The sequence below is a fragment of the Microcaecilia unicolor genome, chromosome 5, assembly GCF_901765095.1.
Source record: "Microcaecilia unicolor chromosome 5, aMicUni1.1, whole genome shotgun sequence".
Lineage (NCBI taxonomy): Eukaryota > Metazoa > Chordata > Amphibia > Gymnophiona > Siphonopidae > Microcaecilia > Microcaecilia unicolor.
Window position 1 is genome coordinate 248,944,588 of NC_044035.1, and position 20,921 is coordinate 248,965,508.

General features: G+C 43.0%; 1 protein-coding gene across 4 annotated transcripts in view; it reads left to right on the forward strand.

Moving 5' to 3' along the window:
- Window positions 1-20,921, forward strand: part of GPA33 (glycoprotein A33) — an 85,019-nt gene that overhangs the window by 50,663 nt on the left and 13,435 nt on the right. The window contains exons 4-6 of one of the 4 annotated variants that reach the window (XM_030203958.1): window positions 250-414; window positions 8,474-8,590; window positions 16,684-16,810. In XM_030203958.1, coding sequence (XP_030059818.1) covers window positions 250-414; window positions 8,474-8,590; window positions 16,684-16,810 — 409 coding nt within the window. Of the gene's footprint in view, window positions 1-249; window positions 415-8,473; window positions 8,591-12,547; window positions 12,794-16,683; window positions 16,815-20,921 lie in introns of those variants that run through there. The other 3 variants (XM_030203959.1, XM_030203960.1, XM_030203961.1) reach the window with 3 other exon arrangements.

Consider the following 20,921-nt stretch of genomic DNA (forward strand, 5'->3'; position numbering starts at 1 on the left):
TATGACATGGAGCTATCTGGCAGGAGCCTGGCCCTTTCACCCATGGGTTCTTTGTCCCTATTTATAATCATATTTTCCAGTCTAATATAATTTTTTTCTTTTATTTAATTCTTTTAATATATACTTATATTATGGCATCTGATACTAGCAACTGGCCTGAAATGCTGTATTCAGCAGAGGGGGATCTCACAGGTCTTGAGCATACTTTTAGTAGTATCTGGTTATCCCCCAATAATATTCTCTCTTCAGTGGCTCCGTCCAAGCCAGAATGTGCGATTGTCGGGACAGCAGAATTTGGCCAGGACATTCAGTTGACTTGCTCCTCTAAAGAAGGCTCCCCAGTTCCTGCGTATACCTGGGAAACCTTCACTCCACAGAATCAGCTTCGGCAACTACCACCGACTGCAGTCAGAGGTAAGGAGGTTATATGGGTTATGCATTTGAAATTTTTTTAGCTGCTCACTTGAACCTTCTGAGAGCATCTAGGGTTGGAACAGTATGGCAGATAGCCCCCCCAGAATAGAATTGGACTGATGCATACTCTGTTATGTTATTTGTAACATTGCATTGGGTAATTTCAGCATGAGATTAAGGGGGAAGTTATCAACGTGGGCTATCGTTAAGGTGTGTTATTTTACTGTTAACCCCAGTTATTAGTAACTACATCTCATTGCATAAAATGGAACCTGTGCTAAAATAGCATGAGTTAATGGTAAAATGTCTTACAGTAGAACACATTAACAACTCTGCTCCTTAGTCTAAGAGATACTTGGTCAAATCTGTCCTTGGAAGGTCAGAGGAGTTGTTGGGACCTGATTTAAAGGAACTTCAAAAAATATCAGCAGATATTGGTGGAAATTTTCAACATCTTAATTCTGATTCTACAGTACATAAGTACATAAGTACATAAGTAGTGCCATACTGGGAAAGACCAAAGGTCCATCTAGCCCAGCATCCTGTCACCGACAGTGGCCAATCCAGGTCAAGGGCACCTGGCACGCTCCCCAAACGTAAAAACATTCCAGACAAGTTATACCTAAAAATGCGGAATTTTTCCAAGTCCTATTTAATAGCGGTCTATGGACTTGTCCTTTAGGAATCTATCTAACCCCTTTTTAAACTCCGTCAAGCTAACCGCCCGTACCACGTTCTCCGGCAACGAATTCCAGAGTCTAATTACACGTTGGGTGAAGAAAAATTTTCTCCGATTCGTTTTAAATTTACCACACTGTAGCTTCAACTCATGCCCTCTAGTCCTAGTATTTTTGGATAGCGTGAACAGTCGCTTCACATCCACCCGATCCATTCCACTCATTATTTTATACACTTCTATCATATCTCCCCTCAGCCGTCTCTTCTCCAAGCTGAAAAGCCCTAGCCTTCTCAGCCTCTCTTCATAGGAAAGTCGTCCCATCCCCACTATCATTTTCGTCGCCCTTCGCTGTACCTTTTCCAATTCTACTATATCTTTTTGAGATACGGAGACCAGTACTGAACACAATACTCCAGGTGCGGTCGCACCATGGAGCGATACAACGGCATTATAACATCCGCACACCTGGACTCCATACCCTTCCTAATAACACCCAACATTCTATTCGCTTTCCTAGCCGCAGCAGCACACTGAGCAGAAGGTTTCAGCGTATCATCGACGACGACACCCAGATCCCTTTCTTGATCCGTAACTCCTAACGCGGAACCTTGCAAGACGTAGCTATAATTCGGGTTCCTCTTACCCACATGCATCACTTTGCACTTGTCAACATTGAACTTCATCTGCCACTTGCACGCCCATTCTCCCAGTCTCGCAAGGTCCTCCTGTAATCGTTCACATTCCTCCTGCGACTTGACGACCCTGAATAATTTTGTGTCATCGGCGAATTTAATTACCTCACTAGTTATTCCCATCTCTAGGTCATTTATAAATACATTAAAAAGCAACGGACCCAGCACAGACCCCTGCGGGACCCCACTAACTACCCTCCTCCACTGAGAATACTGGCCACGCAATCCTACTCTCTGCTTCCTATCTTTCAACCAGTTCTTAATCCATAATAATACCCTACCTCCGATTCCATGACTCTGCAATTTCTTCAGGAGTCTTTCGTGCGGCACTTTGTCAAACGCCTTCTGAAAATCCAGATATACAATATCAACCGGCTCCCCATTGTCCACATGTTTGCTTACCCCCTCAAAAAAATGCATTAGATTGGTGAGGCAAGACTTCCCTTCACTAAATCCGTGCTGACTTTGTCTCATCAGTCCATGTTTTTGTATATGCTCTGCAATTTTATTCTTAATAATAGCCTCCACCATCTTGCCCGGCACCGACGTCAGACTCACCGGTCTATAATTTCCCGGATCTCCTCTGGAACCCTTCTTAAAAATCGGAGTAACATTGGCTACTCTCCAGTCTTCCGGTACTACACTCGATTTTAGGGACAGATTGCATATTTCTAACAGTAGCTCCGCAAGTTCATTTTTTAGTTCTATTAATACTCTGGGATGAATACCATCAGGTCCCGGTGATTTACTACTCTTCAGCTTGCTGAACTGACCCATTACATCCTCCAAGGTTACAGAGAATTTGTTTAGTTTCTCCGACTCCCCCGCTTCAAATATTCTTTCCGGCACCGGTGTCCCCCCCAAATCCTCCTCGGTGAAGACCGAAGCAAAGAATTCATTTAATTTCTCCGCTACGGCTTTGTCCTCCTTGATCGCCCCTTTAACACCATTTTCGTCCAGCGGCCCAACCGACTCTTTGGCCGGTTTCCTGCTTTTAATGTATCTAAAAAAATTTTTACTATGTATTTTTGCTTCCAACGCTAATTTCTTCTCAAAGTCCTTTTTTGCCCTCCTTATCTCCGCTTTGCATTTGGCTTGGCATTCCTTATGATCTATCCTGTTACTTTCAGTTGGTTCTCTTCTCCACTTTCTGAAGGATTGTTTTTTGGCTCTAATGATTTCCTTTATCTTACTGTTTAGCCACGCCGGCTGACGTTTAGTCTTTTTTCCCTTTTTTCTAATACGTGGAATATATTTGTCCTGAACCTTCAGGATGGTGTTTTTAAACAGCATCCACGCCTGATGCAAGTTTTTTACTCTGCGAGCTGCTCCTTTCAGTCTTTTTTTCACCATTTTTCTCATTTTGTCGTAATCACCTTTTCTATAGTTAAACGCTAGCGTACTTGATTTCCTAGTTTCACTTCCTTCAATGCCAATATCAAAACCGATCATATTATGATCACTGTTATCAAGCGGCCCTCGTATCGTTACCCCCTGCACTAGATCATGAGCACCACTAAGGACTAAGTCTAGTATTTTTCCTTCTCTTGTCGGCTCCTGAACTAGCTGTTCCATGAAGCTGTCCTTGATTTCATCAAGAAATCTTATGTCCCTTGCGTGTACACCAAAGATAAAGGTTGGAAGAATGTGAGGGGGAATGTAGAGTTCATTGCTTCTTACAGCATCATGCATAATCCCTCCATTAGGTGAAAGCAAAGACCAGAGAAGATTCTAGACTATGCAAACACCTAACAGTAAAACCTTGAAGTTTTGTATGAGTGGAACGAAAAATGTCATCTACTTGCCCAATCCTAACAAGGAATTCTTCAAACTAAGAGATGGTTCCCTGGAGAAATGTGAAAGCACTGTTGAATGTGAAATATAGACACTTTTCTCCAAGCTGTGCCATAAACTTGTTCAGATCGAATTTAAACCTTTTAACTCTGGAATCTGCATTCCCTTCCCTTCTTAAAGAATCATAAAATACAAGGCCTTCATTGAGGTTCCCCCCTACCCCCCACCACCACTTTTATTGTATGTCCTGATCACTTTATAATACTTGGAAAGACAGAGAGAATCTGAACTGGGAGGAGAAGAATGAGGCAGGTCAGAGATGATGGCAACTGTCCAAAATCTTTGTTAATATTAAAGGTACATTGTTAGGACAATATAAGGAAGTTGCTTTCCTTTGCAGGATATGCTTGTAAGGCAATAGTTCATTGTTGTGTACAAGGTCTGTGCAAGGGGATTAAGTGCCCTAAGCGTTTGGTCTTCACTTTCAGTCCTTGAGGGCCACCAGTGGGTCAGGTATTCAGGATATCCTCCATGCATGTGCGTGAAGAAAATTTGAATGTTTACGACCTCCACTGTATTTAATCTCTCATGCGTATTCATTAGGGATGTACTGAAAATATGAGCTTGAAAATCAAGACCCTAGACCAGTGGTTCCCAAACCTGGTCCTGGAAGTACCCCAGCCAGTCAGGTTTTCAGGATACCCACAATGAATATTCATGAGAGATATTTGCATACGCTGCCTCTACAGCATTCCAGTCATAAGAAATAGTTCTTATGAATATTCATCGTTGATATCCCAAAAACCTGACTGGCTGGGATGCCTCCAGGATCAGGTTTGGGAACCACGCTCCTAGACAAACCTTCAGCCTTGATCCTCCTTTTCAATTAATTTTCAAGTTCCTAGGCTCTCCCTCCTTAGATTTTGATAATAAAAGTGAACCATACTAATCACTCCAACACCACAATTCCTAGAAGACTATCATAACACAATATGCTTGTATATTTTATTCTTATATAAGGGTTGAATGAAAAGTAATGCCTCCACTTCCATAATTCATGAACAGATGGCAGCACTAATTCACTACTTGTTCTTTGAGATCTCTACATTCAGCTCAGTTGGCAAGAAGTGTTTGTGTGAAGCAGCTGTTCTGCTATTGCTTATGAAATGGAAGCATGAAGTGAGCACTCAGTACAATTAAGCAATATGCGGTGATAGAATTTATGACTTATTTATTTAAAAAATTTCTACACCACCTATAACTAGGTGGTTTCCAAGAAATGTACATAGTATTCGTATCACAAAGACTAAAAACAAATCAAACCATAATAACAGTTCAAAGGAATCCTTCCAGTTGAAATTCACTGCTGCATGCTGATTGCTTGTGGTGATGACTGTGTTGATGTGAGTACTGTGTTGCTGGGTCAAAAAATGTAAAGATAGTAGACTGGGAAGCACTGATTTGTGTGATCAAAAACAAAGTAGACGAGTCTCACATGAGAAAAGGTTGACATAAATGACAGTTGGATGATCACTCAAAGAGAAATCACTGACACAGTTGGCATATCACAGGAATGTGTGGGTTATATTATTGATATTCTTGGATACTGAAAGGTTTGTGCAAACCCCCAGATTCTATATAGTGTGCTTAGATGTAGATGCTGAAATCGGTGAGGATTCTATAACACTGTTCATAACTTAATTGGTTTAACAAGCTAATGAGCACTGATAACAGCACTTAACAAGCAATAATGAGCATTAATTGGCACTGATTAGAATTTAGGCACACAACTTGCTAAGTGTATTCTGTAACAATATGCACCGAACTTCTAACACACGCAGGTAAAAAGAGGCGTGGTTATGGGTATTTCATGGGCGTTCTGAAATTTAGGCGCCTAGTTATAGAATACGGCCCAGTGTGCCTAAATCTATGCGCCAGGATTTACGCCATGTTTTAGTTGGTGTAAATGGATGCACGCAGATTTAGGTGCTGAAATATCAACTAAGTGTATTCTATAATTGGTGCCTAAATCTAGGTGCTGATTATAGAATATGCTTAGTTGGCACTGATTTCAGCGCCAATTTTTTTTAGGCGCCATATATAGAATCTCCTCCAAAATGGGTTACTTGCATGCTGCCTGCAGAAATGAAAGCTCATGAGACTTGAAATCCATCAGCAATTGTTGACCTGGTTCAAGAATTAAGGTGAGGAATTTCTTCACATGATTATGACAGCCAATGAAACATGGGCTCATCATTATGAGCCAGAAGCAAAGGGCCAACCCATGGAATATCATCACAGTGGTTCTCCTGTAAGGAATGAATTAAAACACAGCCTTCTGCAGGATAAATCATGGTTACTGTCTTTTGGGCCATGGACGATGTTGTTAATATGAATTTAGTACAGCCAGCAACTCAGAGTGTTGCATTGCAACCCTAAATACTGAGAGGAGTTCAGAAGCACAAAGAAGGAAATTTTGTTGCAATATGACAATGCTAGGACTCACACAGCAGCATGAAATACCACAGAGACAATTGCAAAGATAGGTCTCACAGTCTTACCCCATCTACCATACAGCCCAGAATTGAACTGCATGCAATTTCATCTTTTTCCAAAATTGAAGGAATACCCTGAGGACATTTGTTCAACTTAAACGAAGAGGTGGAAAGCAGACCAGATATGCAATACTTTTGCGATGGCTTTCAAAACTTGTCCATCATTGTCAGAAATGCAGGACAAATGGTGGCAACTATGTAGAGAAATAAATACATGTAATAAGAGCAAATTTCAAGCATCATTTTCATTTTTTATTCATTACTATATCTTAAACAAAGTCATGGAGGTATTACTTTTCATTCAACCCAAAATTGAGGCACAATCTGCTGCTATGTCTGGTGGGGTGTGAGTAGACCAAGTCCTCCAGAGGCAGCCTGGCAGTTGGCGACACTTTCCATGGGCTACCCCACGTTGCAACTCCTCTACCCTGCATGGTTGGTTTTTGCACTTGTGTGAAAACTGAGCATGTGCTGGGGGAAGGGCAGCAACACGGTGGCAGGGCTTGAGGATCCCTGATAGCTCAGGTGTTTGTCAGTGGGGGATACAGAAAGCAGGAGGTGAAGCAAATTTTTCACCTCCTTCATGACTTTGGGCTCAGGCTGTCCCAAAATTGAAGGTATGTCTACCTGTGTCCTAGTACCATTTTTGTTACAAAATCATCCCCATGAATTGGAGAGATGGGAAGGTCTGAATCTCTCTTGGGTAGGCCATTTTCACGCTATTAAAAATGATACTTCTCCCCAAACTATTGTTATCTGTTCAATGCATTGCCTCTGTCCATTCCGAAAACGTTTTTTTAATTGATTTGCAGTGTAAAGTTTTTGCACTGGCCCCCTAGGGTGTGCCGCTCAATGATGTATCTGCTATGGCAGTGGGGGGATGGGAGTACCCTTTTTTCATCTCTACTATCAGGCTGCCCATCTTCAGATTCTGGCTGATTGGTTTCAGGGCTCCTGGAAAGCCTGGAAAGATATTGAACAATCCTGGATAGCCTTACAGCCTTTGTGGGTGATACCATGGCTCCCCTGCCAGGCATTACTGGGGTTACTAGGGTGGCCCCCCTTTGATCCAGGACCATTAGCAGTCTGGGGTTGGGTTCAAGCTATGTTTTTTTTTTTAATCACACTTATTTTCTACATATGGCGATTCACTCTGCCCCAAATTTTGTACCAGGAACCATGGAATCAGTACCATCTCTGGGAGGGCTTAGGGTTACGGGTCTTAGGGCAGATATGGGAGGAGGGGATGGTGCTGCCCTTTGCAGACTTGGAGGAGAAATAAAGCATCCTCAGTTCCCATGCTTTTCACTACTGCCAATTGTGGGATTTTATTCTCCGAAAGGCGAGGAGGGAGCTCAGTTTGACTGAGAAACTGTTGAAGAGGGCTATGAATACTGATAGTGGAAGGGGGAGTATATCCCACCTTTATCAGACTCTCCTTTCCTACTCTAGACCAGTTCAATATTATACTTTGAAGTGGGACAGTGATTTGGGTACCATGTATGAGCCAGTTTGTTAAAAGTGTCATTGGCAAGTCATTTGATAGAAAATGGCTATAAAATACTTCATAGATGCCGGTATTATACCACCACAGCAGGTGCTGTAAATGTTCTACCCAGGTTCTGCTTTATGCTGGTGACAGTGTGGAGCTGTGGGTGACATGTACCATGTATGATGGACCTGCTCAGTAGAGCAGCAATACTGGATGACAGTTCTCCAATTTATTTCTACTCTAACCCATATAACGTATCTGGTGAAGGATGACCACTCTCTTGCATTTGAAGCCCTAAGGGGTGAAGCCTGTGGTGCTTAAGCTGGTGATTAATTTTTTTGATGCCAGAAAATTGACTTTGGCGGATGCATGGAAACAACCCACGCTGCCTGGAATGCCAATGATTCTCCATCGGCTGGACTATATTCATCAAATGTCCAAAGTCACTGCTATGAAGGCGGGCCATTTACATTCATATCGTAAAGAGTGGGACCTTTATACAAGCTGGCATTCACTCAGTGGCCTTCTGTGCAACCCATGCAGACGGGATCGCTAAACCCACCTCCACAGCCTTAATATAGTTTGATATCCTAAATATTGGGGGTGGGGGGAAGGTGTTGAAGAGTTTACTGTGGGGCTTATTTTCCTATTTGCATATCTGTGAAATTTACTCTGTTGTTAAAGCATCACCTTGGTATTAAATTTTTATATTTTAATAAAAATTTGAAAAAATAATCATCTCCATGCTTTCAAGTATCAGCATATGTGCTTGCCTGGGTATGACTGCTGACACTGTACATCAGAAACAGTTGCTGCCACCTTTGAACTTTCTCCTTTTGTTTTACAGAGGGAGGGCTTCTAACTCTGAAGAATATTTCTGCAGATACCACTGGCTTCTACATCTGCACCGCCACTAACAAAATATCAAAAGATTTCTGCAACATTACCCTAACTGTGATGCCCAGTAAGTACCATATCCTGTTTCTTTCTTGTTGTATGGCTGTCCTCTCTGGACAGGAGTAGGTGTAGGAAGTATTAACCATGCCGGGGTGGTAGAATTAGGGGATGTTCTTCCAGTAAAGGCAAGCCACACAGAGCAGAAGTGTGTGGTTAACAAGCAGTCTATATGCTTGTTACTGGCCACTGGATGTAGGAAGTGTCCCAGCACTGAAGGAAAGTCATGCAGTAGACATCGGTGCACAGAATATTAAGATGTGTGGTAAGCCTAAATTTCTATGGTCTCTCCTTAGTAAGAAACTGAGGGGATGTGATTAGGATTTTCTTGTTATAGTATCTTTTTCTTAAATTGTTTCCTGATTTTGTAGTCCTGGTATTTATTTGTTTATTGCATTTGTATCCCACATTATCCCACCTATTTGCAGGCTCAATGTGGGTTACAGAGTTTGGTTATGACATAGTTATTCCATGGTATTAGATACAATTAGTAATGTACAAAGATTGGTGAAGGAGGAGAGAAGAAAGGTGTTAGGCACAATATAAGGTGTACTGTATCTGTATCAAGAATAATTACTTGAACTGTATTTTTGAAAAAAAACTTATATAAATACAAAATATAGTAATCCTCAGCAATGTGAAGGTGTGTGCTGATGTGTACCACACCATCACAGCCCCCCCCCCCCCCCCAACATGACCTGGTGGCTTTCTACATTACCACCACTACCATCACCACCTCAAAATGACATGACCTGACCTTACCGATTAGCACATTGTGCATTAGTGCTAATAACTGCCCATATCGGTGCCTCATTGTGCGTGCAAGGCTCGTGTAACTGCTACACACTATTTCTAGAACTGCCTTTTAAGGTATAAAGTCCATAAAAACAGACTTGCTTGTGGTATTTACAGTTCTTGGTCTCCTTTGTGGTGTGCTTTCACTTCTGTTCTGCTAGGTTCTGCACTCTCTCTGCTCCTCTGAAAGAGGCCCTTTTACAAAGCGACGGTAAGCCCATTGCGGTCCTACCGTGCGCCAATATGGAGCTACCAGAGGCCCAACGTGTATGCTGGCAGTAGTACCACCACCAGCACGTGGCATTTCTAGCAGAAATATTCCAAAAAATACTTCCGCAGGCACTAACCCAGCAGTAATCAGGTAACACCGCTTGCTACCTAGTGTTTTTATTTCCGGGTTAGCGCATGAGTTCTTACCGCCACCTCAATGGGTGGCAGTAAGTACTCCCCCCCCCCCCCCCCCCCCCCCCCGTGGCCATTTCTTTTTTTGGCCTTTTTACACTCTGCTGTAAAAACAGCCCCCGCTGCTAGCGTAGGGCCCCTTTTACAGCAGCTTCGTAAAAGGACTCCTAATAAGTGCCTTTTATCTGCAGGGGCTTCTGACTGTCCCACTCCTCCTCCTTTTCTGGTACTCTGCTGTTAATTTTGTATAGTACACGCCAGATAATATACCCTGAATTCTGCTCTTTCTTTCTGCCTGTCCCTTCCTCCCAGTTCCCTCTGGCATTAGCAAACAGGATGCACTTAGGTCTTGGGTTCTATCACACCAGTATCTTGCACTTGCAGCTCCACCATTCCTGGGTTCCAATCCTTCTCCTCATGTTGGACCTTGCATCAGATTTGCTCCCCTTACTTCTACTGGAGATGGGACCTTCCTGATAATCCCTACTTCTCCAGCACACTGTGCCCAGGATTTAGCTGTAGCTCAGACTTAACCCCTTTTCTCCTTTACACTACTGCCTACAGGACCAGACCCAACAACTGGTCTTTTGTTTGTTCTCTCTTCTGCCTAGTCTCCAAGTTAGAGGACCAAAGTCCTGATGGGACCCTGGGTGGAATGCTTTCCATATGATTATATGGATTGCTCCTTGTAGGAAGGTAGAAAGGAAGACTATGGGCAACTCCCTCTAACCCGTTTTATACTTCCCTCCAAATTTTCAAGCACACCCACTGCAAAGGCTTTCCCAGACTAGACCACCCCTCATTAGTTTGATTGACACTACACTGGAGCAGGGACAGAGAATATTCTTCCTGTTACTACAGAGGAAGGTACACTGTAGTAGCCTGCTATTTCGACCCAAATCGGGAGGTGGGCATTTTTCTCGCAAAGGCGCCCAAATCAGTATAATCAAAAGCCGATTTTGGGCGTTTCCAACTTCAATCCGTTGCGGAAACGGGTAAAGTTGATGGGGGCGTGTCGGAGGCATGGTGGAGGCGGGACTGGGGCGTGGTTATCAGCCGAGGAGAGATGGGCGTCTTTAGCTGATAATTGAAGAAAAAAGGCGTTTTTACTGCGATTTTGGGTCACTTTTTTTGGACCCTTTTTTTTCACGAACAAGTCCCAAAAAATTGCCCCAACTGCCCAGATGACCACTGGAGGGAATCTAGGATGACCTCCCCTGACTCCCCCAGTGGTCACTAACCCCCTCCCACCAAAAAAAACCCACTTTAAAAACTTTTTTTCCAGCCTCTATGCCAGCCTCAAATGCCGTACCCACCTCCATGACAGCAGAATATGTTCGATCCTCTCACAGCCTTTCCCTGGGTCAGATGTGGCTTTCGGGTACACTACAGGGTCACTTCAGCATTGCATTGTGGTGGGTGTAGGGTATTGGGCTCCGTGATTTCATTAGCTTGTGTTACAGTCTCACGATGTTGGTAGTTGGTAGGCTCTTCTCCCATGGTGCTTTTCCCCCTGCCTACTGGGTCAGAGTGTGTCCAGTTTTGTTTCCTGTAGTCCATGAGGTAGTGGCCATTTTTGTAAGCCAGTTTTAGATCCCTTCCTTGTGTTAGCCACGTTAGAGAACTTAGTTCTTACCTTGAATGTGGCTGAAAGATGGCATTGTACAGCATTATGCCAGCTCTGACCTACTGCTAATCTCAGTACCAGGGAGACTCGTTGCCAGTGGGGCACAACCTCTGATCTGCAGTTAACTGTGAGTAAACGCGGTTATTCCAATAAAGGAGGTTTTCGGAGAGATTAGTCTTCAGGTGTCAACTGGTGTGCCAATGTTATACAGCAGCAACAAGTCCTAGAGGCCTGCATGTATGCAGGTCCCTGGAGCACTTTTAGTGGGTACCGCAGTGCACTTCAGCCAGGTGGCCCCAGGCCCATCCCCCCCCCACCTGTAACACTTGTGCTGGTAAATGAGAGGCCTCCAAAACCCACTGTACTCACATGTAGGTGCCCCCTTCACCCCCAAGAGCTATGGTAGTGTTGTACATTTGTGGGTAGTGGGTTTTGGGGGAGGGGGGTTGGGAGCTCAGCACCCGTGGTAAGGGAGCTATGCATGTGGGAGCTTTTTCTGAAGTCCACTGCACTGACCTAGGGTGCCCAGTTGGTGTCCTGGCATATCAGGGGGGCCAGTGTACTACCAATCCTGGCCCCTCCCATGACCAAATGGCTCGGAGTAGGATGTTTTTGAGCTGGGCGTTTTTAGTTTCCATTATCGCTAAAAAAAAACAAACGCCCAGCTCAAAAATGTCCATTTTTTCAAAAATATGGTTCGGCCTGCCCCTTCACGGACCCGTTCTCGGAGATAAACGCCCATGGAGACAGGCGTTTCCGTTCGATTATGCCCCTCCATGTCACTCATGATCTTTATGTAATACCACTTGTATCTTTCACTCTGGAATGGCGATCGCCATGATGGAACAATGAAAGCCACATTGAGCCTGCAAATAGGTGGCAAAATGTGGGATACAAATGCAGCAAATAAATAAATATATATTCCGTCCCTTCTCAAAATCTCCACTAGAAACATTGATTATTTAGCATCTATATGATATCCTGATATTGAGGCTCTTCCATTCACATATATCAAATTATGGAGGTGTTTTTTTGCATATAAGAATGATTTCTGAAGATACTTCCATCACCTGGACCTTTTTCGCATTTTAATTATGAGTTTTGATTTTCTGCACAAATGCTCTCTTATCCCCATAATTCTAGGCCCATTTATCATCAATAATAGCATCTCTGTCTTGCTTCAATCAGATTTCACAAGCCAGAAGGGGGGATATTGGATATAAGATAAAGAAAAGATCTGGATGCTGATGATTCTGCAAATCCAGAGTCCATACCATTCTAAAGTAGAAGCTGTGACCTCTTCTACAGCCAGGTTTGAGAACTATACATCTTGGGTTCACTGAGATTCACAATTGCCATTTATGGACATTATGGACTCATATTTTGATTTATTTTGTCGCGTTCTCGAGGACCTTGGCATACTGTCAGGCTTCTTCCCCGGGAGCACTGGTTTCGTGAGTCCTTGGGCCACTACCGTGGAGCGGCAGTGGCAGGCAAGATCACCTTCAAGGTAGAGATGAGACAAGACTGGACTGGAACCCCGGACTGGAGTTCTACACAGGAATACACGGAACTGGAACGCACCGGACGGGTGCGCACTGGAGTGGAGCCCGCTGGAATGGAACACACTGGAGTGGCCCCACTGGACTGGAACATACAGGAGTGAAACCCGCTGGACTGGAACACACTGGAGCGGAACCCACGGGACCGGAACCCGCTGGACTGGAACACACTGGACCTAGGCTTCACCTACGCTTAGCCGCCTTTCCCCGAGGGTTAAGCCCCCAGGTTCGGGCAGCCGGCAGGACTTACAGGAAAGACCGGAACTGGAACTTGCAATCAGGAACAGCAGGAATCAGGATCCAGAAGTGCCCCCAGACACCTAGGCGAAAGCTAGGCAAACCAGCAGGCTAAACACAAGAAGACTAGTCAACTGTACATAAGCTAGTAGGAAAGCTATGCCCAAGCAAACCAGTCATACACAAGAAACATACACTAAGCAAACACAGGAAAGCTATACACAGGCTGACAATGCAAAGCTGTGCCCAAGCTAACAAGTCATACACTAGAAACATACACAGAGCAAACTCAGGAGAACTAGTAAAGCTGTACACAAGCTAACAAACAAAGCTGTGCCCAAGCTAACAAGTCATACACTGGAAACATACACAGAGCAAACTCAGGAGAACTAGTAAAGCTGTACACAAGCTAACAAACAAAGCTGTGCCCAAGCTAACAAGTCATACCCTGGAAACATACCCAGAGCAAACAATGTAGCAGTGAACAGAGCACTCCACATACCAGGGCCCTTAGACGAAATGCAAAGGCAAGGGCTGTAGTCTCTAAGTGATTAATAAAGCCCTTCAACACCAGAGGCACAGCTGCAGCAATCACCTTGCATCCAAACAGAGGCTTGACACACAGAGGAGTCAGCCCACAGGAAGGAACAGCGGGAGCCATCTTGGATACTGGCATAGAGGAGTCGGCAGCCATCTTGGAAGAGGCATAGCCCACACAGGTGAGGTTCAGTAGGGCAATCAGCACACAGAGCCAGAGAGAAACTAAGACAGAGACAGACACAGAGACAAGCAGAAGCCAGCACAGCCACTGACTCCCAGAAACAGGGTAAGAATGAGGGTGGTCATGGCCACAGACGTGACATATTTTTAGTCTAGCATTAACCCTGTCTATTGGAAAGGTTCTATTTTATTTTCCTATTATTCCATTTTTGGCTAATTTGTGTTGCTTATGACACAGTTACCATTGTAATTCAACCCGTATTGTTTTTAGGTTTAAGTTTTCTGTGACATGTAATTTAACACCTACCTACCCAATGCACCTTTAGGTTAGTTCTAAGCTCTCAACAGTCTGTATTGTCACATGTGGTATCCAACCCTGCCTTCACAATAACAAGGCCCATCACCTTAGCGTGCAAGGTCTCTAGCCCTCTCCAGGAAGAAACTCTATTGGAGTTCCTAGGGGAGGGGGGACATCAGAATGCTCAATTAGATTGCAGCTGACTTTAAGTCCACAATGATCTATTGGCTGGATTAATTATACCATGTATGCACCCATGCAACCTATCCTACTGGATGGTATCCTATATGTTAGCATACACCTTTCTCTCATTGTTCCCCATGTTGTAAATACAAAAGATTCTTTTTAGATTCTTTAATTCAACATGCTGTTGTTTAAATTTTAACACTGATTGCTAGGCTACCATAGGAGTGATTGAGCTACTCTGGAATGATAGCAATAATGGAAAATTTTGCACTTTCAAATTTGCCCGAGGGAGCTAGCATGCTTCCGAACTTGTTAGGTACTTAGTTATTACAAATCCCAATTTCTTCCTTTTCAAGTTTTATGTACCTATGGAAACTGTTGCTACCATGTTACTCTGTGATAGAAGCCCTGATTGTTGCTCCCAGCCTATTAGTTACATTATTGGCAATTTTGATAAAGACTCGCCTTAATAATGTCTCTTATACTTACTGTCCACCTCCCTGGGTACTCAGAAAGATCGTTCGGCCATGACGGGTAAGGAGGACTAAGTGTCCCAACCTAAGACAGCCTTCGGTCAGGGTACTAGTCTTATTGTTCTGAGGTGTGAACATAAGGCCTAGATGATTGACTTGGCCTACTATAAGTTGTCAAACCATATATTGTTGAAACTCTTTCCTAAAGGCCTTCAAAGGGGAGAGATGTATAAAAATGCTGCAGCTATGAGCCTTGGTCCCCTGCCTAGACTTTGGTTCAGGCTCTGAAATGGGGGAAAAACTTACAGGCCTGTGTGACTCTTGACTTGAACTCCCAGTGTTGGAGCACTGCAGAGAACAACAGGAAACACAAAGGTGGGGTCTAAAGGACAGAGTGACATTATGTTCAGCAACATGGTGGGAAAAGGAGAAGTTGTGATCAGTACAGCCAGGTGCAGGGTCTTGCTTAAGTTGATCAAGCTAAAGTTGAGAACATGTTTACGAGATAAAGCTACTCATTAGTATAGCCAATCAGTGGTAACCATGACATTAGCATAGATCCAATCAGGTATATCTACTGTCATATTATCCATATCCTGAGTGCACCTATAAAAATCAGTGTATTTCCTGGTTTAAGCGAGAGAGAAGGGTTGCCACTCTCCCTCTCCAGGGGAAACCAATGCACGATATCTAATTGGCTAAGTAATTGCTTTCCCTTGAGTGAGTCTTTGATCTCCTCTAAGTGGCTTGGAGTGGTAAAATATAACCTTATAACATTATAGACTCAAATCCAGAAAGTACCTGTTTACAGCTGGAATATTACATTCCTGTAACCAATTGACTGTACATGCCATTTGTATACTCCTTGGTGTCTTTGGGTAAGTAGGAATAAATTTATAACCTTTGGAACTATACTATTTCTCCTTCTCCTTATTATCTGCTAATAATTCCTTGGTTTGGTTAAGGAGTAAGTGAACTATTGAGTTCAGAGATGGAGCCAGTTTCTGAGGTCCAAACAGCCTTCTCGGGGTTCACTCTGGTATCAGACAGTTGAACTGCAATACCAGACGAAACCTAGGGATCCCTGAACCCTAGATTAAAACAATGTATATATATGCTTCTTCAACAAGGCATACCGCAATGATCCATCATATCAACTTTAACGCAATACCACTTTATCTCTTATCCCGAATTGTGATCTCTTTATTATTGATTGATTAATCTACTTTGTCACTCATGATCTTTATGTAATACCACTTGTATCTTTCACTCTGGAATGGTGATCGCCATGACAGAACAATGTAAGCCACATTGAGCCTGCAAATAGGTGGCAAAATGTGGGATACAAATGCAGCAAATAAATAAATATATATTCCGTCCCTTCTCAAAATCTCCACTGGAAACATTGATTATTTAGCATCTTTATGATATCCTGATATTGAGGCTCTTCCATTCACATATATCAAATTATGGAGGTGTGTTCTGAATTCATTATGGCAGGTAAAGAGTGTGTGTGTATGTTTGTTTTCTCACACTGGTCACACATATGAAGGTAATAAACACTTTAAGGAGAAAGTACTGTTCCCAAGTACCAGTCCAGTTCAAGGTAGGCATGTGCTAAATTCGTTTTTTCACCTGACTGATAGTAACTGTACATGTAATCGCTTGTGCTCCCCAAGGAATTGTCTCGGTTATTATCTCTTAAACATTGTAAACCGCTTTGAATTCTCTGGTATAAGCGGTCTAGAACTTCAAATAAGGTAAAAGCAAGGTAAAGTAATGGGTTCACTTGTCTCCTAACAGCTTCCATGAACATTGGTTTGTATGCCGGCATCATTGGTGGATCAGTTGCTGCCATTATTGTCATTGGTATCATTGCGTATTGCTGCTGCTGCCGGAGTCGTGATGACAAGGAGGACTATGAGTTGGCGTGAGTTCTGTTTTTCAACATATATTTAACACCTCTTATAGGTACCATTGGGAAATTTAGAATGCAATTCTTTCTATGCTAACAACATCCAACTTTATATATCAGTAGGTAAAACTTTTTAAGGCCGGCATCTTGAATTTGAAAATTGTTTAACGGAAATAACTAAGTGGACCACCACTCTTTCACTGAAAAATGTAATTCTTCCCAGACGGAGATAGTACAAAGTCGGAAGGAGGTTCTTTAGGATCCATCTGTCCAAATGACCCTGGATTAAATTTGATTACCGATTACATTTACTGCTTATAGTCTGAGCACATTAATTTGAGAAAAAATTTAATGTTATCTTCCACTAGTACTTTTAATGTATTTGCATATACTTTTATTACATACTCCATTCAGTCCATCTGTTTTTTCCATTTGTGTTAATACATTATTTTATTACTGTATTCAAATTTTGATATATATCCCTTTTTATAGATGTACCCATATACTTTATATACTTTAAATTTTTTTTTACTTTTTATTTATGCATTTTTCATAACCTTGTACAACCAAAATAAGATCACATTTCCAACACAAGGTAGATTAATTAAATAAGTAATACATATTGTTAGAAGAGACCAGTGTCTGCTACTAAGGCTTCCCCTCCTACCCCCTCCCCCCCCAAACATAATTTAATTTTTTAATGTCTCACATGTATAATTGTTTTGTATACCATATTTTTTGGACTATAAGATGCACTTTTTTCCCCCAAAATTTGGGAGGAAAATGGGGGTTGCGTCTTATAGTCCGAAGGTAGAGAGCTCCGGATCGCCCTCCCCCCGAGTTCGGGATCGCCCTCCCCTACTCACGTCACGCGATGTTCCCTGGTGGTCTAGTGACATCGGGGCAGGAAAGAGCCCCCTCTTTCCTGCCCAGCGCGCTGCTCTCCGTCCTCCTGTATGCTGCCTGACGGTCTCGGCGAGATTCAAAATGGTCGCCGAGAATTGAAGTCTTGGCGGCCATTTTGAATCTCGCCGAGACCGTCAGGCAGCATACAGGAGGACGGAGAGCAGCGCACTGGGCAGGAAAGAGGGGGCTCTTTCCTGTCCCGACGTCACTAGACCACCAGGGAACACAGCGTGACGTGAGTAGGGGAGGGCGATCCCAAACTCGGACAAGACGCACCGGAGCACCTAGGTTTTAGAGGAGGGAAAAAGGAAAAAAAATTTTTTTCCTCTTTCCCTCCTCTAAAACCTAGGTGCGTCTTATGGTCCGGTGCGTCTTATAGTCCGAAAAATACGGTATATGTCCTGATTTTAGACCCATGACGCAGGCTTTTTGCTGAAACACAGTACTGTGTCGGGTTTTGAAGAATAAAGACTTTGATTATTAGAACTCTCGTCTTCTGGTATTCTGTGGAAGAGCCCTGCTACCTCCACCACTCCTTTTGCTAGTTTCTCTCCACGTAGTGACGTATGGGGCCTCTACTTCTGTGGTACCCTGGCCTCAAATTAGATGAACAGATTATGGAAATGTTGAAGTGAGCCTTTTCCTCAACTATTAAGGATTTGTCAGTTGGAGCCTGATCACAGGTAGATTTGGCCACCTTGATCCAGGCCCTGGAACTATCTAGACTGAGTACAATCACTCTGGTCCCCTTCAGACCCGTCTGCAAGCATTGCAACAGTTCAGAACGCAGCAGTATGAATCTTATCAGTCTTCAACTAGAGGGATCATGGCTCTCCGGTCTTATGTTAGCTATTCCGGCTTCCCATTACATTTAATTCAGGATTCAAAATACTAGCTTTAACATGTCAATATTTAAAGTGATTTAACAAGTCAGAAATGGTTCCTGGCTAGTTAAATCACTTGTTCGCATATCCGGTCATTATCAGCAGCACTTAACTGGTTGGTGCTACTAAAAATAACTGGCTAGCTTCTAACTGAAAACCAGCTATTTTGGTGGCATCTGGGGGTGTTTAAGTGCCGCTGAAAGTGCCGCTGATAATGACCAGTTAGCCCCAAACAAGAAATGTAACTAGCCAGAAGCCATTTCTGGCTGGTTTAATCGGTTTGAATATTGACCCGTGAAATGTTAAAGCTAGTATTTTGAATCATGAATTAAATGTAATGGGAAGCCAGAATAACTAGAGTTAAGACAGGAGAGGATAAGGTTCATATTGCTGCATTCTGAACTGCATTGGAACCGCATTCAAGTCAGTCCTATCTTTATGCAGTAACCCATAGCTGGTTAAAATCCAAATATCAGGGGGGGGGGGGGGGGGTCACATGATACCATGCAAGAAGCAGACACGGGTGAGAAGAGCTCCCGGGCCTGATCCTTACCTTCACCCCCTGGACAACCAATTCTGGTTCTGGCACTCAGAGATTACATCAGCCTTTATTGCAGCTGGCTCCCGTAACTGTGGCGTGGTTAGAACATGAATAGACTGCAAGTATGGCTTCCAGATCTCAAAAGCATGAGGCAGGAAAGCTGTTCTTTTGCTCGTTTCTTAGTTTTTTTGAGGGGGGGGGGCTCCTTTTTGATTGTTTAATAATTGCTACAGACTGGTGGACTCCCTTTGGCAAAGTCTTTATGGTTATGTCATCTGTTTCCTGGGATTTTATATGCCTTCTGCCTTTTTTTTTCTTTTAGCTGGGAGCATTTCCAATGTTCCATGTGTTCTTCTATGCTGTTTTTTTCACTTCTAGGTTGATCTTACATGTTTTCTTGTCTGAGGTTTGGGTTTTTTTCTTCTTGTCCTATTGGACACCATGTTATATACATACTGTCTTTCTTAGGAATTGGCATTTGTTGGGGGGGGGGGGGAATTTGTATCTGTTGAGGGTGTTAGCTCTGTCCAGATAATAGGTTCTCTTCTGTAGTGTGTCTGGGGGGGGGAGGGGAATTGTGGGGGAGAGATCTCACAGTGACCTAAGTCCTCCCGAGGGCATAGAACTGTTAGATATGGTAGAGGAGGGGAGATTCATTGGGATACTGGGTTGTAGTGAATATGAATGGGGACTCAGTAGGGGAATCTTCTTTTTTCTTTTTATATATTTTTTTCATTATGGTAAGATGGCTCCTTACATTTTATTTTATTATTTTGCTTTTAGGTGATGTGCTTATGGTGTGTGCTGTGCGGTGGGACTCTCCTACCGACTCCACACAGGTTTTCAGGATCTGGCATGGAGATTGTTGGCTGGGACGATTCTCTTACTCTGTGATTAAGCTTTGGACTAGCTACTTTATTATTTTTCAGGCTAGACTCGATGCCAGTTAAACTTATTTTATGGAATGTTAATGCAGTTACTTCTCCTATTAAGAGACAAAACATTTTTACAAACCTTAAACTGTCTTAAAGCAGATTTGGTTTTCCTACAAGAAACCCATCCATGCTAGAAAATTATAAATTTAAAAAATGATGGCTGGGAGATTTGATAGAAGCTCCAACTGTACGTTGTAAAACCAGAGTTTTAATTCTCTTTTGTAGGAATTTAGATGTAGTGGGGCATCAGAGTTGAAAGTATTTCTCTGGGCATTTTCTCATTACATGAGTCACTTTAAATAAGCAATAGTTGCTTCTCTGCAATGTTTATGCTCCTAATGTCTATGATAGAAATTTATACGAGCATTGATCCACACTTTGCTCCATCATCCTGACATTCCTGTTGTTATGGGAGTGGATTTTAATATGGTTCATGCTCCTACCTTAGATAGAACCTCTGGCTCAGGACAAAGTTTTAATCCTTCTAAGGGCATTCCCCTATTCTGTTCCACTCTTGATCTTTTGGACATTTGGCATACTTTACATCCTGAGGACAAGGATTATACCTATTTGGCTTGAGCCCATGCCTCTCAATCTAGAATTGATTATTGGTTGTTAGCCCAGACGCTTTTTTCTAAGGTGTGAGATATGGGTATTGGCTCATATGGCATCTTTGACCATGCTTTCATACAATGTTCTTTGGACATTGGTGTCTCTACGGAGGGGATGTATCAGTGGCAGTTTCCTATTCAGTTCTATTGGGATGCGGAGTTCTGAGAATACCTATTGCATCAGTGGTCGGAATATCAGTTTTATAATGTTGCTCACCAAGATAATCCTGTGCTTTACTGGGAAGCTGC